The sequence below is a fragment of the Phalacrocorax aristotelis genome, chromosome 1, assembly GCF_949628215.1.
Source record: "Phalacrocorax aristotelis chromosome 1, bGulAri2.1, whole genome shotgun sequence".
NCBI lineage: Eukaryota > Metazoa > Chordata > Aves > Suliformes > Phalacrocoracidae > Phalacrocorax > Phalacrocorax aristotelis.
Window position 1 is genome coordinate 21,926,617 of NC_134276.1, and position 22,529 is coordinate 21,949,145.

General features: G+C 42.2%; 2 protein-coding genes across 3 annotated transcripts in view; both read right to left on the reverse strand.

Moving 5' to 3' along the window:
* MIPEP (mitochondrial intermediate peptidase) overlaps positions 1-12,227 on the reverse strand; it is a 78,677-nt gene extending 66,450 nt beyond the window's left edge. The window contains exons 1-6 of one of the 2 annotated variants that reach the window (XM_075083734.1): positions 11,942-12,227; positions 9,025-9,198; positions 7,009-7,097; positions 4,821-4,907; positions 3,827-3,890; positions 1,842-2,024 (exon numbers count right to left, since the gene is read on the reverse strand). In XM_075083734.1, the coding sequence (XP_074939835.1) occupies positions 1,842-2,024; positions 3,827-3,890; positions 4,821-4,907; positions 7,009-7,097; positions 9,025-9,198; positions 11,942-12,130 (786 nt within the window). In that variant the 5' untranslated portion in view covers positions 12,131-12,227. Of the gene's footprint in view, positions 1-1,841; positions 2,025-3,826; positions 3,891-4,820; positions 4,908-7,008; positions 7,098-9,024; positions 9,230-11,941 lie in introns of both variants that reach the window. The other variant, XM_075083744.1, reaches the window with a different exon arrangement.
* Positions 12,228-15,546: 3,319 nt separating this feature from the next.
* LOC142052023 (uncharacterized) lies at positions 15,547-21,164 on the reverse strand. The gene is given in 4 exon segments (XM_075081875.1): positions 15,547-16,343; positions 18,039-18,101; positions 20,866-21,034; positions 21,036-21,164. Coding segments are annotated over 4 exon segments (1,086 nt in total). The 5' UTR covers positions 21,093-21,164.
* Positions 21,165-22,529: the final 1,365 nt, after the last annotated feature.

Sequence of the window (22,529 nt, forward strand, 5' to 3'; positions counted from 1 at the left end):
ACTTGTGCCTGTTGCCACTTGTCCTCCTGTGATGCACACTCTGAAGAGCCTGGCTCTACCTTCTCCTTGATATCCTCGCAGGTACCGGCTGCTGTCAGGGTCCCCCCAAAGCCACCTCTGCTACAGGATGAACAAGCCCAGAGCCCTCAGCCTCTCCTCACAGTGCAAGCACTCCAGTTCCTGGCCATCTTTGTGGCCTCCATTGAAGTCACTCCTAAGGAGTGATGAGTAGAGGGCTATAATCTCTTCCCTCAGTCTCTGACTCCACCCCTGTTCATGCAGTCCAAGATGCTGTTGGCCTTCCTTGCTGCCAGGGGCAGTGCTGGCTCATGCCCAGCTTGCTGCTCAACAACCCTCTGGGCCTTTTCCACAGATCAGACCCAGCTAGGCAGTCCCAGCCTGTCTTACTGCCAGGAATTCTGCCTTTCCAGGTGCACGACTTCACATTTGTCCTTCTTGAATTATATGAGGTTGCCACTGGACCATTCCCTCAGCTTCCAGGCCACTCTGAATGTTGGCCCTGCCCTTCTGTATATTGACTGGTCCTTCCAATTTGCTATCACCTGCAAATCTGGTAGGCAAGCACTCTGTCACTTCCTCTAGGTCACTCATGAAGATGGTAAACAGGAGAGGTCCCAGGACGGACCCCTGCAACACTTCCTTCATTAGCAGCCTTCCAGTAGAGTACAATGCTTCAATCACTACTCTCCAAGTCTGATCATGAAACGAGGTTTTTTACCCATCTGGTTATCCACCAGTCCAGACTGTAAACTCCTAACTTGGATTGCTCCATAACCTTCTTGGGGAATCAAAGTGAAGCTAAGTTGCCTGTAGTTCCCCAATTTGGGTTTTTTTTGGCCTTTCTGAAGGTGGGTGGAACATATTATTTCTACCAGTCATTGGGGTTCTTCCCTGATCTTCACAGTCTACCGAAGACAGCAAGCCTTTCAAGGACAATAGCGACTTCTCTCTGAACCCTTGGATGCAGCCCATCTGGTCCCAAGGACTTGTACAGGTTGAGTTCTCTCAAGTAATCCCAAACTGGGTCCCCATTTACTGCCAGTTGTTCTTCTCTTTGAACCCTTTCACTAAGCACAGTGTGCTGTGAGAACTCATTAGTGAGCACCGAGACAAAGAAAGGGATCAGCATCTCAGCCTTATCTGTGTCTGCTGCCCCTAAGTCACCCCCCTTACTCAGCACCAAGCCCACCTTTCCCTTGTCCAGCCTTTTAGTACTAATGCAGCAGTGGTTGCTCTTCTTGTTGCCTCTGATGTCCCTTGGAAGTCTCAACTGCAGTTGAGCTTTGGCCTTCCTGACATCATCCCTACAAGTACAGGCAATATTTCAAAATTCCTCCCTTGTATCTCGTACCTGCTTCCACCTCATGTCTGCTACCTTTTGGAGATGAAGCTTTGTCTCAAGTTCCCTGCTCACCACACCTGGTTCCTGATGCATCTGCTTGGCTTTCTAAGGATCAGGGTGCGCCGATATTGAGTATCGTAGTATCTTTGTGTGCTTGGAGGATGCTACCTTTAAAGAACTGCCAGCTTTCTTGAGCTCCTTTACTCTTCAGAGCTATATCCCATAGGATCCCACCTCCCAGTTTACTGAATAAGCTGAAGTCTGCTTGCATGAAATCCAGGGTCTGTATTCTGCCCCTCTTCTTCCTCAATCCATTCAGGATCTTTACCTCCATTATTTCACAGCTGTTATAGCCAAAGCTGCCATTGATTATTATGCTCTAAAACAGTTCTGTATGCATTTGCCTCAATAACAAGTAAAATAACTGATACGCACTTTTGTTACAGAATATGCCAAAGGAAACTCAGGAAATACACACCAGATCATCGGGACAATCAGCATGCAGACCAGCAACTTGTAAGTAATTGCCTTCAGCTGTAAAATTATACCGAATATGCTCTGGCAAAACATGTTTGTCAATCTTGTTGGGAAGGTGAGCTCCTGTCAGAAATTCATTACATAAATCCAATATTCTGACGTTGAGGTTGACTGCCTTTTCACGCTGTAAGAAAAATAAAGTACAAAATACATAATATTTTCAGATATAGCATAAGCAGAACTCAAAGTTTCTAAAACTTTAAAGGACTTCTCCAGAAATTAAGCAGAAAATGCAAATTTAAGATTAGACCTACAGCATCAATAAAATCCTAATGTAGAGCTGAAGTCAACAAGTTCAGATGTTCATACAGATCAATAATTTCATACAGGATTGAAATTTGAAAGAAAATGCCTGTTCCTGCAGTAAGAAAACATACAGTGGAATTTAAGTAGAATTTACTTAAGCTTTGCTAGCTGCTTAGAAGGCATTTATAAAACTATGCCTAATATGATTGCTATGTAGAACACAGAGGAGAGAAAAAAAAGCATCATTTGGACAGATAAATCCTACTAGCATCCTGAAATAGAATCAGAATTACAGTTCTCTTATTACTGTTTGTATTGCACTATTTTCTGGAGATTGTAAAGAATTTATGGTATTTCAACCTTTCTCTGAGGAGTTTGTAACTTAGGGTTTTATCACCATCAATATAGCATTTCACATTTTTAACCTTATTATAAGATTTGCTTCAGTGAACTCGCTCATGTTAGTGACGTATGGTCTCTATTGACTGTGTGTCCATAGCCCAAGAGAAAAGGCTGAGGGTACAGATACAACATACTTGTAAAGTCCAAAGATTGACAAAACCTGCAGATCTCTGTCCCCCCATTCCACCCTTACTCTTTAAAGCACATCTTTTGAGTTTATTTTGAAAAGCAGAAATTCTTTGTAGCAGAAGTAAACTTCAACTTACGACACTGAAGGATTTCTAAAGTCTGAAATGAGAATTGAAAAGAAACACTAAGCAGCAAGCAATAGAAGTGGAATAGGCAGGGGAGGAGGAGGAAAACATGCAAAAATAAGGGGCAAGTGAAATTATAACTAAAAGGGGATGAAGCACCATAGAACCAATAGGCAAATCAGAAATAAAACACAGAGCCCAAGTTTCAAAGTTGTTCTTTGTACAAAGGAATTGTAAAAATATATTCTAGAAGCATTTTCCAGGTCACTAAACACCATCAAAACCATGATCTTAAGAGTAACTTTACTACATAAATCTGGTAAAAGAACCTTTGTACAGATCTTTTAGGAGGGGACCACTCAAATAAAAGAGGTATTAACTTTATATAGGGATTTGAGCTATGAACAGACATCCAACAGAGCATCCATACCACAAAGCATGGTGAAAGCTGATGGTTCTGGCAAATCCATCACTAACTGCTGCAAAAGCATGTAAAAGCTCCAAGAGAGGTAATCAGACCATGCCCAGGCATTCAATTTTGAACAAGGTTTACAACTTCTGGTTATGTGAGCACTAAAGGAGAGCCTGGACTCATACTGATCCCTTCTAAAACACTCTACTTGATTAACCCATCATCACAGTGCATGAGCTGCTGCTTTTCCCCCTCTGTAAACAGGTTGTTCAGACAGCTAAGCAGCTATTTAAATATCTGATGAAGACACCAATCAAAGAAAGCAGGATCCCAGGTCTGGCTTATAACTCTTCAGAATAGACAAAGGAATGATGAAGGCCAAACTGGGAAGAACAGTCAACTAGTATCTAAAACAACATTAAAAAACACACTTTAGAAGTGATTTAAAATAGACAAAATTAATCCCTTTTGAAAAGACAAAATTCCACAGAGCACAATGGGAATCTTGGAGGGCAAACTGGCCCAGAATCACGTGATTCATGTCCCACGTTTCATTATCTGGTCTTTGGTACTCAGGCAAATTTCTGTTCATATATTGTAGCCAAAAATTACCTTTTCTTCATCCAAATGAATGCCACTGATCTCAAAATCAAACATAAAAAGTTCTGCCACTCGCCTAGAAATACAGTAAATCCCCGTTAAAACAGCCTCATTTGATAGTAAGCATAATTTCTTAACAGACTTTGCCCTTAGTAGTTATTTAGGTTTCATGTGTTTTACAGAGAATAACACCACAATTATATGAGTACTTTTATTATGGACACAGGCTTGCTACGGTTTAGGTCCTTAACAGTTTACTCAGTGAAATAGGATTTTTCCTTTGTAGTTATTTTAGTCATCTGCATTGAAAAAATCCTTCAAAATAATTCCACTATATTAATCTAGATGTTTAACCAATTTCTGCAAATGACTGTTTTAATTTGACACTTCATCTATTCTAACAGATCAGAAAAAGACCTCTTCAAATCTAACATCCTTGATTGTGATGATAAAAGGAGGAAGGAGGTAACTTACTCAAACATTAAGCTTGTCTAACTATGTCAGCAAAGAAATAATTCAAAACCATAACTGAATAAGCAGCTGATAAAACATTTTATAGCAATCATAAAATAAGCTTTAAATACATACACTGATAATGTGATTTTGAAAGATACATAAATAAGTTTCTATAAACTGAAATCAAGTTAGACTGTTTCCTACTTTTATTGCTAAAAACATTGATATATACACCACAGTACAGCACCTCATTTTAATCAAAATAGTGTTATTGAAAAAAATCCAAAGTTCTCATTTTCTTGTTTTTATAGATCTCAAGTTATTCAGCTCAAATATATCTTGTGTTCTACAGTCACAGAGGCATCCTCCACAACTACACAACTACAAACTTCCTAACTCCTGTGCAGGTAATTTAGTAGTGACTAATAAATTCATAACAGAGATGTGGTAAGTTTTCCAATTGTATTAATTTAAAAAACACAAAATATAAGCACAATAAGGAATGATATATACTAAATAAAAATCTAAACCTACAAGCATTAATAAGTACCTGGTTTCTGGATCCAGGGAACTCATAACAGTTTCATCAGCTAGCAGACGTCTCAAACTCTGACACAGTTCAACATCTGTATTTAATCTGGAAAGATACAGAGTAAAAGAATCATGCATTAGGAACAACCACTAATATCTCAGTCTCTTGGTATTACCCATTCAAAGGCAGAGCTTAGTATTTACTGAAACAACTTTAAAAACCAAGGACTGTATTTTCAAAATTCTTTCTGATTCACAAACACACTTGAAAACTACAAAATTTGTATACAAAAGATGTGTGGACAAAGTGGCATGGAAACAGGTCTTGTGCATCCAATAGGAAAATACTTCTGGGTGGCATCAAGTCTAAGACTGACAGCTTATTTTTTATGCACAAAGGAAAACATGGCAAAAGCATAAAGGCAGGAGAATTGTTTTCTAATCCTTACTTTGAAAGGACTCCCTTTATGGAAAATCTGTGCTCAGGTTTGCCACCAGATAAATGTGCCGCTGTCTGCCACTGAAGTAGACTAAGAGCTTAGTATCCCCAGAATATTTCCAGATGCTTCTCACCATCCCTGTGCTAGACAATACTATGTCCATCAGATTTGCTGGCATGTTAACTACAGGCATGTATGTCAACCTGGATTACTGGGTGGGAATCACACTGGGGAATGAAACACGTGCATATACATCATCATAGCTGCGGTGGGCAGCACCCCCAGCCTGACAGTCTTGAGCACTAATTTCTTAAATTAGCTGAAGTGCTAAAAGCCTCTGCAGCCTCATTTGTAAAAATGAATTTAATAATTACCAATACCCAATTCAGAAACAGAAGACGACCTTGCATCATACCTATACTTGAGAAAAGGCTCTGTACAGAAGGTGCTAAACAAGAAGCCTAACGCTCTGTCAGAAAATGGCTAAAAGCAAATACGTATTGTTAGTAGTTCCTGAGGGATACCATTTGCCCATGAAAACAAACATTCAACAATAGCTAGTTCTGAGCATTTACAATAGCTCATAAACCTCCCAGGTTAATTTGTGAATACTTTCCTCTTTCTCCAAATTTTAAATCTGAAGTGGTACTCAGATATTAAAGTCATATTGTTATAGATGGTATGCTCAGTCTAAGTCTTCAAAAGTCCAGTTTCAAGCGAAAGGTTTCTCAAATACACTGGCAAGACCAAAGCAACAGTTTCACTGAATTTAATCTTAGAATTCTTGTTTTAGCCAGCCACGTTAGTCACAAGGCTTACTAAAGAAACCGATGCACTGCTGTCCTCCTCAGACTACAGGCGGCTTTGCTGCCTCTGCAACTTACTGTGGGACACCAGGTCAACCAGTCACTGCCTCCACGGTTACTAGGAATCCTGAGGGAAGCAGCAGACTCTGGGTCACCTTCACAGTACTGCTTGGTAAAGCTTTCACTTAAGGTGGCTACTCCTGAAAGCCACAGGAAGGGAAGATACTGAAAGGGCACTGCATTTGGAGATTAAGGACCACCCCTTTCCACCTTCTCAGCACCAAAAGCAGAAGAGGGACTGTAGTCAAGGACCACAGAGGTAACTTTCAGGATTTAGGTTTTAAGATATTTTTAAAAAAAGGACCCAAAGAACAGTCAAACTTCAGAAACAGAAGTCTTTAAGAACATGTTCTGTGAAATAGGGTTTTAAATAAAGCACAGGCATGCCAGGGTAGACCAGGCATATCTCACAGCCCTAGACAGACGCATCCTTAAACACTCATTTTAACAGGAGACTGTCATTTCTGCTTCCACATGTCCCACTCACTGGCTGGAATTCAAGGGGTCAGCAAACCCGAATAAAAAGTGTTGTGAAATCTAAAATCTTAAAAATAAATCAGTGTTTTGTCCATATGCTTTACAACAGTTAGTTCACTGTCATAAATCCTAGAAAAATACAGCTTTGAGTTTTTGATGGGTTTCACTGACATGGAGTCAGCTGAGAACTTAAAAACTGTTCAGAACATTAAATTTAACTCAAATAGAATAACCTTTCTTGAGATACTATAATGAAGCTAAATCCTTAAATATCTGTAACAGCAAGATTGACACTTTGTTCTCATGTGCAAATCCTTCCTACATATTTTTTTGTTGATTGCTGTTTTCAGAAATGATCATACAGTGATTTTTAGAAATGCATATAAAAATAGAAAAAAAAAAAAAAACCAAACCAAAAACATACTTCTCTACCACAGTACCAATGTTCCTGCAAGCTTCTTCAGCAGCCTCTCTGAATGCAAAGTCAGGATGGGCAATTTTCACAAAATCAGCCTAACGTAGTAGAAGGAAACAGTGAGGCAAAAAGATAAATTAAAAAAATATTGAATTATAAACAAAGTAGCACTCAAGTAGTTCCATTTACATTAACATTTGTCTCTGCAGTGCTGTGCAATATATTTGCAGAATTTGCCTCTTTTTTTCCCCAAAAATAAAGCTTATTGGAAAACGGTATCAACAACTACTAAACCATCTTTAATCCATACACTTCTTGAAAACATTTTCAGTATCGTGTATATCTTAGAGTCCTTACAGCATACAGATACTCCAATGTATTTAAATGTCATTACAAAAGATTTCTAAAACTTAAATTCACAGTTAAGAAAGCACACCACCAAATGTGCGTAGAGGGTTTGTTTTCAAACCCTTTTTACTCGTATGTATAGACGATCAAGCTATGCTTTGACATCATTACCTAGTAGGAAGAAATATGTTTAAAGAGGAAACCCAGAAGTTCTTTGGATTTGGAACAGGGTTTTTATTTGACTTACTGATTTTTACTAAGTCTCCAAATACTTAAAGGAGTTCAGAAGACTAAAATGATGCTAAAATGGGGCTGGGGAGCTAAGTGCTTCCATGACTGCTGACATGAATTCAGGGAGGTTCTGGTATTGAAATGATAAATAATTAAAGATTAGGAATATATTTAATTAAAGATTAGGAACACATTGAAGACATTCAGCATGATTTTACAGAAAGCACATGAAACAAGTTTGACTTTTTTAACAGTATGACTACAGTTTGACTGAAAAAGCAACCTTACAAATATTATATGCTTAAGATTTTTCCTTCTTAGAATCACTATTTAAAACCTTGTATAATATTGAGAGAATACATGCTAAATGGTAGATCATAAAATTCCTGCCATCCAGTTACCATATTCCTCCTAGACAGAGGTCTGCAAGCTCTGCATCTTTGAACATATAAACCTGAAAGTAGTACACAGGAGGTAATTTTAACTCAGCAAACTGATACAAAACTATGACCTTTGAATTCTGACATTAGTGTTTTAGCTAGATATTAACTGATTATGAGGAATTAGGCATAGTCTATATAAAATATAAAAGACAAAAGGAGAATTAGTGACTCAACAGAGCATGTAAGTACTTTCAAAAGGAAGAAGTGCCTGGCACAAAAGATGTCTTGAATCTAGAAAAGAATAAGTAACAAGATTTGAGAACTGAAAATACACAGAGGAATTCAAACATCAAAACCAAATTCAAAAAATTCTGTGATCTATTTATTAAGAACTTATTTCAGTCTGAAGGTTGGGTCTGCTTCCTTCAAACAGAGTGATGCTTTGATAAAAGATACACTGCAGGCAAACAGTTTCCAGAGAACAATACAAAATGCTCTGTTAAACTTAACATTTTGTGATACAGAATATCAGACTAAGTACTCGAATTCTATGGACCACAGAAACTGAAATCTAGGAAATACCTGCCTTTTTTTCTGGTGTTAGTAAGAGGCAATACTGTCTAGTATCATCTGCTGATTTTAATCTGGAAGTTCTTTATGGACCTTCACCTATAAACTTTCATAACTTAAAACCATGTGCATTGAAATCCCAGCTTTAACTTTGAGAGCAATCCCTGAAAGCTTATGTGTTAATATTACAGCAGAAATACAATTCTGATTTCACTGTTATTTTTCTTGTTGTGACCTTCATACTATTTTTTCATCTCTCTTACAATTAACTTGACAGTTTGACAGGACTTGTAGTTACCTATCATTCGGTAAAAGCCTTTGTAATTAACTTTCAATCAATTTAATTTTCTTTCTTAACACAAAATTTCACAGAGCTGATCTGCTATTTACTTCAGTGCAGCAAATCATAAAATGGAACAACGTGGCATAGGCTTATTAAGTCACTCAGTTTAAAAGAAATTGTTTCAAGTACTAATTAAAAAAAGTAACTTACCAAGTCTGCTACTCTGCACAAGCTGTCTGAAAGCTGATCAAAGATCATTACAGTCTCTGGCCCAGGTGGTGTTGAACATGCCTTCTGGACTAGCTGTTCCGATTCTTGCAATGCTTTGTCTTGTGCCTCTTGAAATCCTTCTGGACAGCTCAATTCTGGAACACCAAACAGGCCCTGCAGAACAAAACACAATGAAAACACATCACTGTTACCCTCCTCAGTTTCTGCCCCTTTGTTTAAGGATGGAATTATTACCACAAAATTTTACCAAAATGACCCTAGCTGGCATACTGTGACACTTCATTAAAACATTCCCACATGGGTGTCTTTGTAGAAAGACTAGTCACAAAATCAGTCAAAGACACTGGTATCACATGAAAACATCTTCATTTCCCAGAGCAAAAGCTCCCTGAGGTTCTCTCAGACAGAATTGTTCTCAGCAAACCTTGAGTTTGGCATCAAATCTTCACAAACTCTCCTCTTCACACCATAACTTCCTATACCACCTTTTTCTCAAAGATGGTATTTTTATCTGACTTACAAAGCATGGACAACAAACAAATCATAGGAAGTCTATTTACGTTCTGAAGTGAGGGAAGGTCATCCCTCTGAAGCACAAGAGACTTATCAAGGAATGCAAGGACTAAGCAGGAGTGTCAACACGGTGGATGAGCTAGCCAGCAGCCCTAGATATCAACAGATTGCAAGCAATAGGACAGTCATCTCAGGCTTATTAAATGAGCCCCAAATACTGGAACCAGATATCAAAGGAATGATCAGCAACAACTCAAAAATCTTATGGTATGAACCGTTTTATTCCTGAAGTTCTTACCAGCCCTGGCCCTGTCCAACAGGGCAGGGTAAACACACTGGCTTGGGCAGGGTAGACACAGACAGCAGTTATGTTCTACAGTAGTGGAAGAGTTAAAGAGATCCTACTGCAGATCAAACAGAAATTGCTAACACTACCTGCTAGAGAAGTTCCATGATACAGGTCTACAACAGTAAAAAAATCTAAGATAAAACAGTATTTCTGCAAGCAATACGCTTCCTTTGCAACTGCCCAACTGCAACATGAACATCTCCTTACCTCCTAAATACAGCATCTAACAGTATGAGGTACATAATTTCATACAACATCCAAACATTTCCAAATTCAACCCCAGCATCTAAAAATCACAATCTGGACTTGAAAATCTGCAGGCCAGTCACTTTACAATGCATCATCTGCAAAATCTTTCTGTTATAGCAGTCAGTTGCAGGTTTGCGTGTAGTTTTCAAGTACTTATCCAAACCAAACAAAAAGCTGCAAATTGACAGTTTGTCTGTAGAAGTATATATTCTGAAGCAAAATCATCCCCTAAAGTAAGTATTTGGGACATTCTGAGTTGCTTTGTCCTATTTTCTTTCTGCCACTGTTGCTAAAGCTGCCTTTGTCTTTTTTTTTTTCCCCTAATGCTCTTACTGTAAGTTGGCCACCCAAAGACAGAAACCCTTTCCTCACACTTCCCATGTTTTAATTTATTATTTGGAAACAGGAATTGGACTGAAATGAACACTGAAAAAGATAGTTTGATATATATACACACGTACATAAACATGTACACACAAACATAAACATACACATACCATACCGCCCTTCAGTAATGCTTGCATATAAAAGACTGAAAATTGCCTCTTCACTCAGATCCTCAGCCAGCTGATACGCTGTCCTGCAACGTCCCAGAGGGCTCCTGCCCTTCCTACTGCCCTACATCATCACTCACCCTTCCAAGTGAGCTCCTCCCACACATGTAGTCCTCTGTGAATAGGGGGTATCCTCCCTTAGAGCTAAATTAGCCATGGAGCTCCTCTTCCATACGACACCAAGTTTGATGTAAAAATTAAAAAATTACAAAAAAATGAAGCCTGGGGCAGATCTCTGTGTTCTTTAATGGTGCGGCTGCACGACTTGCAGCATTATTCTCTTTGCTTAGCCTCAGCATTTACACCCTACCTGTCACAGCCTCTTTGCAAGCCTGAAATACTCATCTCTATCCCCACAGAACTCTACATCCTCTCCATGGGCCAGGCAAATCTGGTCTAGGGAACGAGCCCAACCTACACCAATTCCTGGAGCATGACTTAGACCAGTGTGCTTGCAGAGGCAGGAAGGCCTCCCAAGTTTCCCAAACAAGTGCTGGGTTACAGGCAGAGGTCAGATTGGTCCTCACTGAATATTTTAGTCCCAGAGTTGAACAGCTTCACCAGCCTGGTGCACCAGCGCAGGAATAGCTAAACCAGCAGACTAACGCCTGGATTTTACAGGTGTAAGTACTCTGCATGCACTGTGTGATTGAAAATACACATCTCGTGCTGTCCAGGAACTTGCTTAGATTCCCAGAATTCTCGTTAACAAACGTACCCGACTCGTCCTAAAAAGAAATAGATCAAAAAGTCTGAGCATACCCAACCCAGCAAACAAATGCTTTTTTTGCCACAAGCAACTGAACGTCAAGAACGATATCCATGCAAGGGGATGTCAGCAGTCTAACAGATTTTGAAGCACTGCCAGAGTGCATTGGCACGACACCGACAGATTAAAACGGCACAGCCAGGTAAGAGCTGGGAGGGGAAGGGGTAACGCATATACATATGCCTATGGCATCTAGTGAGGCTTTAAGCAAAGGCTTCAATAAAGGAGGTCGTGTTGTAAACTCTTGCGTGCCCAGAAGACAGAATGCTTTACTTCACGAGAACCAAAACAAGCCATTACAAAGATGTAACAGCCCAACCCTCCGGTAACGGCTCGGCTGGCCCCGCCACCGCGATTTAAAAGTTTTAAAATAAAGAATTAGAGACAAGCGAAGGGAAGTGCAAGGCTCCGCGGCCACGGCCGCCTTCTGCCCGCCGCAGGCCCTTCTCTCGCGCCGCTCACCGTCTCCCCGCCCGCCGCGCTCCCGCGCAGCTGCTGCTGCTGCTGCTTCGCATCGAAGGCGGCGCCCACCGGGCACCAGCTGGTGCTCACTGCCCGGCGGCCCGGCCCCGCCGCCCGGCCCCGCGGCCACCGGCCCCGCAGGGCCCGGCCCAGCGCCGCCGGCAGCGCCCGCCGGCAGCCGGACAGCATGGCGGAGCGGCGCGGAGCGCAGCGGCCCCCGCGAACAGGCCCCGCCGCTCCCGGCTCGGCCGCGACCTCCCCACGTCCGGGCCGAGGGGAGGAGGAGGAGGAGGAGGGAAAGAGGGAGGAGGAGAAGAAAGAGAAAGAGGAAAAGGAGGAGGAGGAGGGCCGGCGAGCACAGCGCGGAGGGAGGCGGAGCTCCCTGCCCGCCGCCTCCCCTCAGCTCGCCCGACTGCCCCTGCTGCTTCCCCTGCCCTTGCGGGCGGGGACGGCCTCTGCGGGCGGCTGGGGCCCGCCCTGGCTGGCCCGGCGCTGAGGTGAAGGGAAAAGGGAAGGGAAAGGGGAGAAAGGAAGGGAAGAGGGAGGGGAAGGATTGGGCTGGGCTGCAGGGGCCTGGTGGTCGCCAGGGCTTCAGTGAAAGGAGGGGTCTCTGCCGACTGAAATTTCTCCGACATGTTTTCCAGTTAAACTTATGTCCGTTTTAAAGTGTTTTTTGGTCTAAATGCTTCTATGACACAAACTTATGCCTGTGCCTTATGGGAAAAAACCTCCTCTTACTGAAAATTTTGCATAACCCTGTGCTTCTTAGTGTCCTAGTATCTCTCTGACTGTAATTCAGGTGACATGAGAAGCGCATCCATTTTTCCTGAAGAAACCCACCTCGCCATGTTTGTTTTTGGTCTGTGATCCATAGTCGGGGTGCAACAGCTGTGGGGATGTGTCATGTTTCCTTAGGGGTGATGGGAAGCCAGGCCTCATGCTCCTACATTGCATTTGCGCTGAATTTCATGATGCTGACCCATGTCAGTTGGCATATCTCCTTTATTCTCTTTTAAGGGGAGGGAGTGAGACTTACCAGCATCTTTGTTCCATTTTTCAATTTTGGAGAAAAAGGGAAAAAAGAAGAAAAAAGTTCTGAGGACACTGATAAAAATGAAAGTTTTATGACACAGGAAATATCTCTTGATCAATTCTCCAGTATGTCTGCTTCACTGTTGATTAAAGGTTATAATTTGTATTGCACCAGCCAATTCTGAAGTACAGCAGCATTATGCTATATTTTGGCACCAGCACTGGATATCTGTTCACAGCAGAGAATCCACATGGCACTGCCTCCTGACACTCCATTTCACTCTATTTCAGACCTTTGGCTACACAGAGAGCAAAGAACCATATTTAAAAGCTGTAAAATCTGCCCAGCTGCAACAGAACTCATTTGTGCTGCAGAGGAAGCAGCCCCTGTGGAGGTACCAAACTACAGAATCGCAGAATCCCAGAATGGTAGGGGTTGGAAGGGACCTCTGGAGATCATCTTGTCCAACCCCCTGCTTGAGCAGGCACTCCTAGGGCAGGGGGCACAGGGCCGCGTCCAGGCGGGTTTTGAATGTCTCCAGGGAAGGAGACTCCACAGCCTCCCTGGGCAGCCTGTTCCACTGCTCTGGCACCCTCACAGTAAATGAGTTTTTTCTCATATTGAGGTGGAACTTCCTGTGTTCCAACTTGTGCCCATTGCCCCTTGTCCTGACGTTGGGCACTACTGAAAAGAGCCTAGTCCCATTGTCCTGACACCCACCCTTTAGATATTTATAGGTATTGATGAGATTCCCCTCTCAGTCTTCTCTTCTCCAGGCTGAACAAACCCAGGTCTCTCAGCCTTTCCTCATAAGGGAGATGCTCCAGTCCCCTGATCATCTTCGTAGCTCTCCGCTGGACTTGCTCAAGGAGTTCCACATCCTTCTTAAACTGGGGGACCCAAAACTGGACACAGTACTCCAAATGTGGTCTCACCAGGGCAGAGCAGAGGGGGAGGATAACACCCCTAGACCTGCTGGCCACACTCCTTTTAATGCAGCCCAGAATATTGTTGGCCTTCTTGGCCACAAGGGCACATTGCTGGCTCAGGGTCAGCTTGTTGTCCTCTAGCAGTCCCAGGTCCTTCTCAACAGAGCCAGTAAGTAGTTCAGCCCCCAGCCTGTACTGGTGCCTGGGTTGTTCCTCCCCAGGGGCAGGACCTTGCACTTGCTCTTGTTGAATTTCATGAGGTTCCCCTCGGCCCAGCTCTCCAGCCTGTGCAGGTCTCGTTGGATGGCAGCACAGCCTTCTGGTGTATCAGCCACTCCTCCCAGCTTGGTATTGTCAGCAAACTTGCTGAGGTTACACTCTGTCCTATCATCCAGGTCACTGATGAATATGTTGAACAGGCCTGGACCCAGCACAGACCCCTGGGGAACACCGCTAGTGACAGGCCTCCATCCAGACTCTGCCCCATTGATCATGACCCTCTGAGTTCTGTTGTTGAGCCAGTTCTCTATCCACCTCACTGTCCTCTCATCCAACCCACACTTCCTTAGCTTGTCTGTGAGGATGTTATGGGAGACAGTGTCAAATGCCTAACTGAAGTCAAGATAGACAACATCCACTGCTCTCCCTCCATTGACCCAGCCAGTCACACCATCGTAGAAGGCTATCAGGTTGGTCAAGCATGATCTTCCCTTGGTTAATCCATGTTGACTATTTTTGATAACCTTCTTTTCCTCTACATGCCTGGAGGTAACCTCCAGGATGAACTGGAGGTTCAAACTACGCTAATCCCAAGTTTAAAAATTATTTTTAAATGGTTGGGTGCAAACTAACCAAGTTTCAAGTCCATCTACGCAAGCCACCGAGAAAGATATAAACTGTCTTGGAAGTAACTGCTGCTTAATATTTATACAAGACGGTAGTGACCCACATGTTGTAATTCCAGACCTTGAAATTTTATCTTTTATTTCATCCCACTTTCTTTTAAAACATTTGCCTTCAGAACTGGTGTACACACCCATGTGTAACTACAGTAAGTCATCAAACCAGCAATGTGTCAAGCCCAGTAAGAGTTGTCCTCTCTTGTGCAGAAGCTGTTCCTGAAACCAACTGTCCTGCAACTGCAGGCATAAAAACTGTTTATGCACATAAGGATTTTTTTTTTACTTTTAAAAAACAAAGATGACAACAGTAGATTACAACAGTTTAATAAATAAACACCTGGTGTCTTGTGACTGGGACAAGAAGGTGTTTAATTCAAACTGTTCTGAGTATGGCTCTGAAGCCTTGAGCTCTCTTTCAGCAGCTGGTCATGAAAACTTCAGCACAATCAGTTGTGCAACGAGCAGTGCGTGCCTAATGAGGCCTAGTTTACTACAGATACAAGTAGTGTGATCCTGCACCTTCCCACAGTGATGACTTCAGTAAAATAAAAAATTTTACTCAACTTTTAGGAAGGTGCCTAGCTAGTCCCAACCTCCCCTGCTGTCCTAAGTCTCCCTCAGCATGCCTCTCTGGATGATTTTTGTTTTCTGTTGAATCCAGTAGAAATTGGCCAGCAGATAACAACTTTATTAGGGAGGGCTGAAGGACACAGACATACAGTGTTCATGGATAATGTGGAGTTACATAGCAGGCGACGGCAGTGGGTCAGAGGTGCTGAACAGGAGGAACCCAGAGAAGGTGGTATCATCATCAGCATCTGCAAACAGCCCGTTGAATGTCTCTCCTTGGTGAGCCTGCAGCCACACCTCATCTCCTTCCTGTAGCTCGAGGATGGCAGCTCCTGAGGCCTGGTCCTCTCCACTCTGGTACCTGTCCACTGTGTGCAGCATCTTGATCCCATTTTTAACTAGAGCTACTCGAACGTTCCTTGAGTAGACAGTGATGTGGTAGGTGAAATAGTAAACGCCGGGGTATTTGCAGGTGAATTTACCAGTAACTGAGTTGTAGTCATTTAGACTGTTATACAGCACCTTGTCAAACTTGATCGGGCGATTCCCAGGGGGAAATTTGGTGGCGATTGTAAGGCCGACACTGAAAGCACTCCTTGGCAGGACTGCTGGGGCACCTACGTTCCCCTTATCTCCTCTGTCTCCTTTCAATCCTCTTTCCCCCTGAACTCCTGGATTACCCTGTGGCCCCAGATCTCCAGTATTACCTTTAGGACCTGGATAACCAGTTGGGCCAATTGGCCCTGGGAAACCAACTCTTCCAGGATGGCCAATTTCACCCTTTGTCCCTTTTGGACCTATGGGCCCAATGTCTCCTTTTAAGCCCTTTTGTCCTTGTAGTCCCAGCTCTCCTTTCTGACCTTTGTAACCCACTGACCCTGTAATTCCTTTTGGTCCCAGTTTCCCAGGATGTCCTCTTTCTCCTTTATCTCCTTTGTTCCCCTTCTCTTCAACAGTCCCATTGGCTCCTAAATGAAAAAAAACAAAACAAAAGACACTTTCTTGTGATCTTCCACTGGATTAGTGGGGCACAACACAAGTTTCAGCAAGTTTCAAGGTGTGTGTCACCACTGTACATACTGTGCTCACTGTACATACAATTTCTCATACATTTAAGTGCACGATAAGCATAAGATCTGAAGAACCTGCTGTCGTGTTAGAAAACAAGTGCCCTGTCTGAGAGCAGCAAAAATAAGCTCAAGGAAAGGAAGGTGAGATTTGTCTGCAGGCTGATGGTAGCACTGACAACTCCCATCATCTCAGGCACAAGCAGCTTCTGTCCAGATACTTGTTTTCAGCCTTTGGTATACAAAATGGGGGAAATGGTTCACAATTTAATCAGAGGAAGGTTCTATTTGGAGAACACCCAGAACTTGCTCGCTATGGGTTTCTGTAATTTCAGTGTGATAGAACATTGCTTGGATTGCCTAGATCGCGACTGCAGTGCAATTAAAGGCTTTTTGCCCCTGTTATTTGCTACCACATGCTCCATTTGTCTTTCCTCCACTCTTGGACTGAAGCTCAAAGCCTTTGAAAATCCTGATTGATTCACAAGAGTTTGAAGGTGAAGGTCTCAAGACGTGAAGGGCATGTTAGCAGTTGATACACAAAAGCTACCATAATGATCATACACTCTGTCATATCTTGATGAGGAAAAGAAGCTGACAATTTCTGCACAGGAGCCTCTGGCTTCAGTTGTTAGGAATAGTGCTGTATTTACATAGTTTACTGTTCTCAGTTTACAACTGAGAGTATTTAACAGCAGAAATGAACTGAAAACAGGCGAGATGGTATGGTGAGCCTCTGGGAAAAGCAATGTGGGTCCATCAGGACAAGGACACAGGAAAAGAAGGTAGCTTTGGTAATTTTAAACATTTGTGGCCTCATGGCTCACGCTCTTTCCAGGCCTGGGTTCATTTCTAACAGACTGGAGAAAAGTCTGAGGGGTGTAAAGCAGCTTGTAATTACTCCCATGCAATGCATATACCCTATTGTCAGCTTCAGGATTTTGGAGAACCTGGACACTGTCTTTGGCAGGCTTCCATGTTTTTTGATATATACATGGTCTGGGTACAATTACTGTAAGGATAAACAAGTCTAGCGTCTCAGAGTTATTGAATTTGTGCAGAATGATGTGATGCCAGTTGCACAATGGCTGACTCCCTGCTTCTACACACAAGTCACTCTGCACATGTACATCCATCTGACACAGGAGACATGCTGCATATGCATAGGTTGGCTACACAGGTGAAATATACAGGATCTACTGTATTTTTAGGTGTATAACTTGTGTCTTCTAAAATTGATTTTAAAAGTCCCTTTCCCTGAAGTTGCATACGTAGCTACAGGAGCCTCACTTTCCTGAGGTAGCTGCAGATGCAGTGTCTTCCTCAGCAGCTGACAAAAGGATCAGAAATGGGAAAGGTAGGATAACAGGCTGAGTGAACAAGTTGTAGGGTGTCAGAGTCAGTGGGATAATCGGAGGTGGCAAATTCCTCTTGTATTGTCAGCGTGTGTGTGCAGCCTCTACTACTTCTGGAAAAAAAAAGGTTTTTAAACTTTATGGTACTTTTGCTACAGCTAGAATGTATAGCACATCCAGTGCTCACAAACACAAGGGGAGCAGATAGACAAATAATAAATTGAAACACTTCTGGCCTGACCTCGTTCTCCTTTCTCTCCATTTGCACCATCTTTTCCTGGACTGCCAGGAAGTCCTGCTTCACCTAGCACAGAAGAGAAAAACAGATTTTCATTAAACAATTAAATTACCAGAAAACTTAGGATTAATCCTTCTCTAATCCATCCTCTTCAAGCCTGGCTAAACAGTAATGTAAAGAGTAGTCTTATTCCTGACTTGTAAGTGGGTGCCACTGCTGGTACTTTTATCTTATGGAGAGATTGACAGAGAGCACAGAAACTCTGCTTGAGGACAGTGCTTGTTTGAGACAGAAGGAATCCTTGGCATAAAGAGGCGGGTTACTGAGCTATGTAGAAGAGCTATACCCTGGTCAGGACCACCAGTGTGAAAACCTCTTGTCCTGTTGCTGCCTCCGTCCATGGAAGATGCCAGCAGGTAAAGGAGTGAGGAAGTCACATTCATCAAGAAGCTTTGCAGGGACAGGAAGCCTAGTAGTGCAGCAATGGTGAACGCCCTTCTCAAGGAGAGACATCTGCAGGTGTTTGGCCAATGACAACGAAACGTTACTGTGGAATAATATTGCCTGTAGATCTGAGGAAGGCATACACACTCTTGATCCCTGTATCAAGCATGACACAGACTTTCAACGCTCTAAAGAGAGCAGGTTTAGAAGTCATTTTTGTAGTAACATCATAGGTGACCAGGAGGTGTGTGATCAAATACCTGGAGTTGCATCCAGAATGCAACAGAAGGAAAAAGAGTTGGCAGTTTGGTTGTAACCATATTGCAAGAGTAGCTCTCCAGCCATACGGACTAGAGAATGGTTCTTCAGCAGTTTTCTGCACAATGGGCACAGTCCAGCATCCAGCTGAAATTTCATTGACTTGGTAAGGAACAAAGCTAAGTCTCCTCTATTTAACTGCAAAGGTGAATGTACATACAATATAAACATACAATATAAAGAATGGTACGGTCACCCCAATTTGTTCAAACAAAGAATAGTCAGTACAGTCATCATAATAGCTTAATTTAGGAAAAACGTTGGGGACTTTATCAGAAACTAGCCATGTCATGCAATAACTCACTGGAGTAAAGTGAGGAGCTTTATAAGATAAATGAAACCAAGTAAGCTCTAGATTTTTCCATTTTCAGACTTTCCAGGACCCCCGTATATAGAAAAAAGAAAGTAGTTAATTGTATGTGCCTATTAAGAGGCTAATGGATTTTTTATTTGTTTGTTTCTGGATTTTAAAAGGTTTTGGGTTTAGCCAGGCTAGGGCACTGAAAGCAGAAGCAGCATGTAAGTGGTTGCTTGACAGAGAACTCTAAATAATTTTGTAAACAAGGGAATTCAAAGTAACTCTTTAGCAATCACTGAGGTAAATATGTAAGTGGGTCTTTCAGTGTCCAGGGCAGGCCATAAGCAGTGACTAACTGCTTATAATTGCCATTATAAGTGCTGGTTATTTTTCAGCTGATCTACCTCACTGTATAGCCACACTAACAGTTGTGGTGTATAAGAGAGAAAAGTCAAGTGTCGGAAGGGGATCTGGCAGAGGATCCTGCCTATGCCAGCATAGCTGTCAAAGAACTGCACATCAAACTACACCTTCAACACCGATTCTGCAGCACAGTCTGTGGAGGCATGTACTTTTCTAGTGGAGCACGTGATCCATTAGTTTAGCAACCCAGTCTGTTAAAGGCAGACATTTCCACTATCTTGAAAGACATAGTAAAACACTTTAGCGCATTTTAAGTTAATTTCTTTTAGATTGTTGATCTCAGTTTGGTTTACGTACTACATTATATACTCCACTGAAAAGAGCTGTGATTCACAGTCCTTAAGAATAGCGCTCGGTGAAGGCTTTATCGTATAAGTACAAGTTTGATCCGGATTGATTTGTGCAGCTGAGTTAGCCAGGCCCCCAGTAACAGTGTGGCAGTTCTATGCATGAAGCCATAATGCCACCTGTGTGATGCCACACAATAGCTGACGTTAACATAAAGCCTGTTGGGGAGAAGTTCACCCCCAAAATTTTGTGAACAAATTTGAAGCAGCAGATTTGCACTTGTCCTGTGCTTCGCATTCTGGAGTTGTGACACTTCATATGAAGTGTTATATGTCCACATGTGGACAGATTTGTCACCTTGTGCAACCCTGGCCTTGATACTCCAGCATGGATGCAGGGGCCATCATTATCCTGAGGCTTAATGTACTATGGGAATTACTAGTTTTAGGATGCTGAGAAGATTACCTCTGTCTACAGTATCACACAAAAATCTCTATTGTAGCCTGTTAGAGCAGACATGAATCCTACACTGTTTTTCAATAATCTCCATTGCTGAACTTCCCTCTAATAGCTCTTGATTTACAACAAGTATGCACACTCAGAAGCAAGTCCTACAAATGTAAAATTTAGATAAGAAAAAGAAATATTCTTACCACTGCACATGTCTTATGACACCAAAAAAGGTATCAGTTGTTGCGTTTTTTTACTGGGCTTGAAGCTCTTTGCAGAAATAGACTTGCTATCTTAAAGATGTAGGAGTAGGTTTACAGGCTTAAAAATTTTCAAATAGACATGTAGATACTCCCAAAACAGGATGTAAAGTCTTTGTTCTTTTGTTTTTATCCCATTTACCTGACCTCTCCATAGTACTAGGTATCTTGCTTTCATTATTAGGTCTTTCTTTATATTTCCTTCTTCAAACAAGTAAATGACAAATGTCTGAAATGTTTTCTGAAGGCTAGGCAGAATAATCCCGTTAATGCAGAGTGACTACAGACAACTTTTGGAACTAATGGCATTGCATTTGATACATGAAATCAGTTATTCTGACCACTGTACCTGTATCTCCCTTTTCACCTTTTGAACCGTCACGTCCATCACGACCAGGTATGCCATTGTGCCCGGGATTGCCAGGGATGCCAGGATACCCTTGGGTACAGACGTCCTGGTTTCGTGTTTCTGCTGCGCTGACTACAATAGCCAGCAGTATAATCCAGCTTGTCATTCTTTAGATAGGTTATATGATTTTGGCTGAAAGATTTAAGAAAGCAAAAGTACATATGCATAAGTCTACCTTAGAAGGGGATGCAGGGTAGGGGAGGGAGGAAAAAAAGGAAATGGGTTTTCACCGTGTCTATTGTTTTGTTTTGTTTTATTTATAGGTCTATAGAGACCTATAAATGCATTAAGTGCAGTCCTGGAGACTACTGAGTGCTATTTCAAGTAATAATTTAATGGGAATATCAGCCATAGCATCATTATACATTTGAAATATTGACTCAGCTTTACACAATTTAAAATATTCCTTAATTCCCTGTGATTTGGAGCATCAGGTTCTGTTTCATATTTTCTTATGCAGTATAACCTGTGGAAATAAGTGACTCTGCAAAGGGACGTTTTGATGCACGTAGATGGTGAGCAGCTGAAAGTCACAAAAGCTCTGGGGAGGTTTAGAGCTACCCGTGATGTCCTCAGGACCTAGCTGGCAAACAAGAAAACAACAGCTCAGTGCATCCCATAGAGTTTCACACTGTTCTGTTGAAACCATGAGTGCATTGACAAAGCCCAGATTTCATGGATTTGGCTGACTTAACCCAAATTTCAAGATCATAATAAATAGCCAACTTGGGCAAAAGTGATCCACTTCCCCCATGCCCCAGCAATTACAGCAAGGAATATACGGTTGCAGCAGCTATATGCCAAAGAACTTCCCGTGACCTGTCTTATTGCAGCCAAAACCATGAAACCCCAATGTCTGCAAAGTCTACAAGGAAGTGTGCTAATAATAATGTTGTTGTCCTGAGCCCAAATGGACAGTTAAAATTTCAAGTCTTGGGGCATGATTCAGGTAGGACCAGTGATCCTGCATTCATCCACAACGATTTGTACGACGTCCTGTTTCTCTGAGCTGTAGCTTTGCTTACATAACATGTAGGTGTTCTCCTTGTTCAGAAGTCTCTTTGTAAACTTCTCTGGCCAAAACAGTGCCCAAATTGGAGCTATTTCATAGCCACTGCTGCCTTTCTACATAAGCCTTTCTGCATAAGCCTGTCTACATCTTCCAGTGTCCTCTTTCCTAGTTCAAAGACTTCCTGCCAAATGACATCTTAGGCATTTGGAGTCTGTAAGGAAACCCTTCTTCTTTCTGGTCTCCAACCTTTTATCAATGTTGGCCATTAATAACCCAGTATCTGTCTAACAGCTTCTTAACTGATAATTAATAATTGAGCCAGGCAAACAGCTCATAACCAAGAAGAAGCAGAGGTCTTAATGCCCACTTCTCCATCCACATTTCTCCCTGCACCTACTTATGACTGCACAGCTGTACCTCTCATCTCTCAGGAGCTGGCTCTGGTGTCACAGGAGGTGAGCTAGGGCAGTTCAACCCCCTAATTCAGCACAAAGCAATCTTTTTTTTTTTTTAATTTTTTCCATTGGAGTTAGTTGCCTGCTGGGTTAATAAGTTGAATGACCTCACAGGGGGTCAGAGCTGAAGCAGAGTG